Source organism: Arachis ipaensis, chromosome B05, assembly GCF_000816755.2.
Source record: "Arachis ipaensis cultivar K30076 chromosome B05, Araip1.1, whole genome shotgun sequence".
Lineage (NCBI taxonomy): Eukaryota > Viridiplantae > Streptophyta > Magnoliopsida > Fabales > Fabaceae > Arachis > Arachis ipaensis.
In genome coordinates, this window is record NC_029789.2 from 132,811,687 (window position 1) to 132,817,399 (window position 5,713).

At 43.4% G+C, this 5,713-nt stretch overlaps 2 protein-coding genes across 2 annotated transcripts; both read left to right on the forward strand.

Annotated features, from left to right (window-relative positions):
* LOC107644246 lies at positions 26-2,343 on the forward strand. Its single transcript, XM_016348060.2, has 3 exons — positions 26-710; positions 980-1,165; positions 1,733-2,343. The coding sequence occupies exons 1-3, from the start codon at positions 237-239 to the stop codon at positions 2,018-2,020; spliced, it is 948 nt and encodes a 315-aa protein (XP_016203546.1). The 5' UTR covers positions 26-236; the 3' UTR covers positions 2,021-2,343.
* On the forward strand, positions 2,931-5,695 carry LOC110262556. The gene is made up of 2 exons (XM_021102841.1): positions 2,931-3,771; positions 3,853-5,695. The coding sequence occupies exons 1-2, from the start codon at positions 3,273-3,275 to the stop codon at positions 4,038-4,040; spliced, it is 687 nt and encodes a 228-aa protein (XP_020958500.1). The 5' UTR covers positions 2,931-3,272; the 3' UTR covers positions 4,041-5,695.

The following is a 5,713-nucleotide window of genomic DNA, read 5'->3' on the forward strand; positions in this document are numbered from 1 at the left end:
TTATTATTTCATAAATATTTTTTTAAAAAATTTTTTTCACCAAAACAACAAAAAAAAAAAAATAATAATAATAAAAAAAACTCCATTATTATGGAACCTTGACTGAACCATTTCATATTTCCATTCCCTTCTGAATCAAATAATAACCCCTCTCTCTCACTTTCATTGATTCATCATTCATCAACACACAACAACAAGGGAGTCTCATTGATCATAAAAAATTTGAAGAAGAAAAAATGCATCATCATGCAAAGACAGACTCAGAGGTAACAAGCGTTGCAACTTCATCGCCGGCGAGATCACCGCCGCGCCGCCCTCTCTACTACGTCCAGAGCCCTTCAAGGGACTCCCACGACGGCGAGAAGACTGCCACGTCAGCTTCCTTCCACTCCACGCCTCTCCTGAGCCCCGCCGCGTCACCTCCACGCGCCTCCACCACTCGCAGCAACAGCAACAGCAACCTCAACGGCAAGAGCACCATCAAGGACCACCGCCACCACCACCGGAGCCACAACAACAAGGCCTGGAACAGCCACATCGATGCCATTGACGAAGAAGACCTTCTCTACGGCGACGATCGACACGATAAAACTCTCCCTCGCCGCTGCTATGTTCTAGCTTTTGTTCTTGGCTTCCTTGTTCTCTTCAGCTTCTTCTCTCTCATACTTTGGGGTGCCAGCAGACCCATGAAGCCCAAGATTTCCGTCAAGGTTCTTCTTCCTTTCTCTCGTTGGAGTCTCTTAAAGTCTTGATTTTTTTAGGATTTGAGAGTGAAATCTGAGCTGGGTCTTGCTCAATTTTGCAATTTCTTGCTCATTACTGTTTCCATTATGCTTTCATTTCCACTGCTTCCACTTGTTTTGATATTTTCAGAGTCAAATCTGAAGTGGGTCTTGATAAATTCAGTATTTTGCATATTATTTCAATAAGGAATTTTAGGGATCTAGGTTCAATTTGTGGCGTGGGTTTGTTTTTGCAGAGCATAAAGTTCGACCATCTTAGAGTCCAAGCTGGTTCAGATGCTACTGGTGTGGCCACTGACATGATCACTATGAATTCTACTCTCAAGTTCACATATCGCAACACTGGCACCTTCTTTGGGATCCATGCATCTGCAACACCTTTGGATCTCTCCTATTCAGATATTGTTATTGCTTCCGGCAATGTGAGTCACTCTTATTCATACCCTTGCCTACTATTTCGTTAACATCATTCATTAATTTGTTTTAGATTAATCTCCCAATTTGGTCTTATCAATTAAAGTCAAGAATTGCCCAAATCATGGGACAAACTGTTAAGCGCCTAGAGTGGTCCTTCATATTGGTTACTAAAATAGTTTTCGAGATCCCAGTTGCACCAATTAGGCTGGCAAAAGTGCACCATGGTATGACGAGTCACTTAATGAAAAAGGACCCGGGGACTAACATGATGCATTTTTGCCTATATAATTGCTGCAATTGAAATCTCGAAAACTATTTTAGTACACGCAGCTAATTTAGGTGACCACTTTGGGGCTTACCTAGGCAAATTAGTCTTTCAAATTTTAAATTATGTTCTTTCATCACCATTCGAAATATGTATCCTCTATATGGTAGTTGATTTAGTAGCTGATTTTTTGTATCCAGTAGCATGATCGACAATGAATTAGTGATAGCTGAACTAATTTGGGGTTTTACTCTTGGTTGAGTACAAGCATGTTTTCTATTTTGTCTAATGCTATTAATTGTTGCAGATGAAGGAGTTTTATCAATCTAGGAAGAGTCAAAGGTTGGTGAGTGTTTCAGTTATGGGCAACAAGATCCCTCTCTATGGAAGTGGTAATAGCTTGAGTAGCACAACGGGTGTTCCAACTGTGCCAGTGCCGTTGAAACTTAGCTTTGTGGTGAGATCTAGAGCCTATGTTCTTGGGAAATTGGTGAAGCCAAAGTACTACAAGAGGGTTAATTGTTCCATCACTTTGGATCCCAAGAAGCTCAATGCCCTAATTTCTCTCAAGAAGTCTTGCACATATGATGATTGATTGGTTCACATGGAAAAGAATTATTAGAAGGAACAAAAAGACTTATTTTTTTTCCTCTTTCTAATTTGTGGTTTATTTTTTGTTTTTTATTGTTGGGTGGGGAATGAAATGGGTACAGCTCATTGCATGATGCTCAGGGCTCATTATTTTGGATTCTTTTTGCAGCTGAAAATGCCTCAAATTGTGGTTAGATAAAGACATGTTAGTGGCTGGGTTCGGTGGAGAATTTAATTTTATGAATACTTTTTTTAACTTTTACTTTTTGTATTAAAGTCCTTTGTTGGATTTCAATGTAAAATGATAAATTATTTAAATTTATTCAATCCCAGTGTTGTTTTAATTGCTTTTTTCTTTTTTTTTTTTTTATGTAATGTAACTCTATATATGGTGTAATTGACACGTTAACTATAACCAACTAACCTAGCTTTTTTTTCCCCGCGTTGGTTTAATTAGTATCCTTTGGTAGCTGGAGGATTAATTCAACGCGTAGTGGATAGAAATTATTCATTAATTAATCATTGCTGCTAGCTAGTTTCCAATTATTTAAAGACCTATCATAGAAGTATGCACATCAACTGCCGAATTCCAGCTGTTCATTTTCCACACGTGAAATTGTTTTATTCATTGGCTCCTCAATTGCCAAATATCAATATATAAGCATACTACAGCCCTAGTGGGGCTCAAGAATTTGAATATGGGAAAGCTGGTGGTGATTTGGCCAGAAATGGGAGAATCATGTGTATTACTGCTTGGTGGACGTCTGTAATGCAAGGTCAATACACAGGAGGCGTGGCGCAACGTCGTTAGTCGGAGCTGGAATCATGCCGGGGACGTGTTGACTCAACACGGGGGGGGGGGATTACGTGGCAGAATGTGACTGGTGGGCTAAGGTTCCACGTGGGGGGCGTGGTGACTCAGCACGGGGGGCGTGCTGACGTGGCCCTAGCACGTGGGGAGCGTGCTGACTCAGCACCAGGGGCGTGCTAACACGTGGCGACACATGATTGGCTGCGGCAGGCAGCACGTGGGGGGCATGGTGAATGCTCCCATCTATATATAGGCAGAGCTGGGCTGCATTTTCATTCTGAGTAAGAGTGTGTGAGCATTCTTTGAGTGTTCTGTGAGTGTTGGTAGTGCAATGGAGGGTACCGCAAACTTGGTGGTGTATCGCAACGGTGAAATAATACGCAATACTCATGAGGGAGTGATGTTTGTCTACTAGAATCCGTTTTTGTTTGTGGTTCCATGCACCATGACGTTAATGGAGCTTCAGAATGGTCTCTGTCAAAGCATGGAGAACGGTACATTAATGAGAGTGAGCAGAATTTTGTACCGGAATCCAATTGTAGTTTTTGGTGGTCTAATACAGTTTGATACCATGCCAATCACTGACAAAGGGAGTATGCAGAATATGTTTCAAATTTACCGGCAGACTCAGATGCGACAGCCACAGATTGAGCTATATGTTGAGTTTGAAAGCGTAGAAGCAGAAGGGATTCAAAATGTTTTAGATATAGAGGATGATAGAGCTGCAGTGTACGAGGAAATGAATAGTGACAGCGAAGAGGACTTCGAAGCCACTTATGAAGCCGGCGATGAAGACGAGGATGGTGATGTGGGAGTTGAGACAGCAACGGAGAATATAATGGTTCATCCCTCGAGCAGTCAACCGATGAACATGCCACCATTCATGCGTGAGTTAGATCTCGACGCCATGCATGCACCGGAATTTTCAGAATATGCAAACATAGGTACGTCATGCATGAATAATACGTTTTGTTAATTGATACTTTTGGATTGTTTAATGAACGATGATTTTCCGCTTTCTGTAGGAGTTGCTGATCCTGAGGACGGAGAGTTCCGGATTGGAATGGAATACAGTTCCCGAAAGTCGGTCGTGGTTGCAATTAGAAGATACACTATCGCTAGAGGAGTTGACTACGATGTGTATGAGTCTGAGCCACAGACCTTCTATGCAAAATGCAAGATGTACGGGCGTGGGTGCGACTGGCTTATCTGAGCCAGCTTGATACGGAAAAAAGATTGTTGGGAGATACGCAGATACAATGGAAGGCACACGTGCACAATGGAAACGATTTCACAGAATCATTCCAAGTTGGACTCGGATACCGTTGCTGATAATATAATGCCGTTAGTCAAGACTGACCCGTCAATCAAGGTGAAATCTATAATAGCGGAAGTCCAGTCAAGGTTCAACTATACCATCAGTTACCGAAAGGCTTGGTTGGCAAAGCAGAAGTCTATAGTGAAAGTTTTCGGTGGTTGGGAGGATTCTTACCAAGCATTGCCATGGTGGCTCTCGGTCATGGTTCAGAAGATACCTGGGTCAGTTGTGCAAATAGAAACATGCCCACTGTACAATGGGAATGAGGAGGCGCAAGGTGTAAAAATACTTCATCGCGTATTTTGGAGCTTCAATCCATGCGTTAGGCCATTTAGGCATTGCAAGCCTCTAGTTTAGGTAGACGGCACACACCTATACGGAAAATACAAAGGAACACTCCTGGTCGCTATTGCACAAGATGGGAACCAGAACATTGTGCCTATAGCTTTTGCGCTGGTGGAAGGGGAGACAGCTGATGCGTGGCACTTCTTTCTCAGAAATCTGTGAATGCATGTTGTCAGAAAAGACGGTGTGGGTATGATTTCAGATCGGCATGAGTCAATTTGGGCAGCAGTAAATCGTTCCGGAGGTGACTGGCAACCTCCAAGAGCATGGTGGATGTTTTGTATAAGGCACATCGACAGCAACTTCCTAAGAGCATTCAAAGTCCCTCACTTGCAGAAGCTTGTTGTCAACATTGGGTATTCATGAACGGTGGAGGAGTACAACATCAACTATAAGAGGCTGGAAGAGCGAGGCGAGGCATATGCTAGGTGGTGCGATGCCATTGGATTTAGACATTGGGTGTTGGCATTCGACGAGGGACATCGATGGGGCCATATGACGATCAACCTTGTCGAGTGCATTAACTCAGTGTTGAAGGGTGCCCGTAATCTACCTGTGCTAGTGCTGGTCCGAGCAACATATTATCGATTAAATGAACTTTTTACACGGAATAGTGCCGAGGCTCACGAACGCAAGTGTGCTGGGTTTACTTACTCCGTATTTGCACAACAGCGGATAGAGGCAAATATGCAACAGGCTGGGAATATAGTAGTGCACCGGTTTGACAGACGAAATGAGGTGTTTGAGGTGCGCGACATGGCTAGCGGGAAGGTGTCAGTTGTTGACCTTGCGCGACGGGCGTGTGACTGCGGGCACTTTCAGGTGGAACGACTACCTTGTCGCCATGTTATTGCTTGCTATGCTAACCAGCGTCTCGATTGGCAGCTGTATGTGCATGACGTGTACAAGATGATAGAGATTCGTGAGCTATATAGATTTGAGTTCACACTGTTAAGTGATCCCGAGACATGGCCCGTATATGAGGGACCCACATTGGTCGCTAATCCCGCCTTGAGACAAACGTCGAAAGGTTGCCCCAAATTGACCCAGTACTTGAATGAGATGGATTCACGCGACATGTGTGGTCCTCGGGTATGCCGTCTCTGTGGTGCTCAGGGTCATAGTCGGAGCCGATGTCCTCATCGTGCTGGACCGAGTGGTGGGGGTGAATGATGTTTATTTTTTTTCGTGTTTGTAAGCTGATGTTTTTCATAGTAGTTGTG

Coding starts and splice junctions, on each gene's coding strand:
- LOC107644246 (XM_016348060.2), top strand. CDS start 237: ATGCATCATCATGCAAAGACAGACTCAGAGGTAACAAGCGTTGCAACT. Junction 711..979: donor AGCCCAAGATTTCCGTCAAG/GTTCTTCTTCCT, acceptor TTGTTTTTGCAG/AGCATAAAGTTCGACCATCT. Junction 1,166..1,732: donor TTGTTATTGCTTCCGGCAAT/GTGAGTCACTCT, acceptor TAATTGTTGCAG/ATGAAGGAGTTTTATCAATC.
- LOC110262556 (XM_021102841.1), top strand. CDS start 3,273: ATGACGTTAATGGAGCTTCAGAATGGTCTCTGTCAAAGCATGGAGAAC. Junction 3,772..3,852: donor TTCAGAATATGCAAACATAG/GTACGTCATGCA, acceptor CGCTTTCTGTAG/GAGTTGCTGATCCTGAGGAC.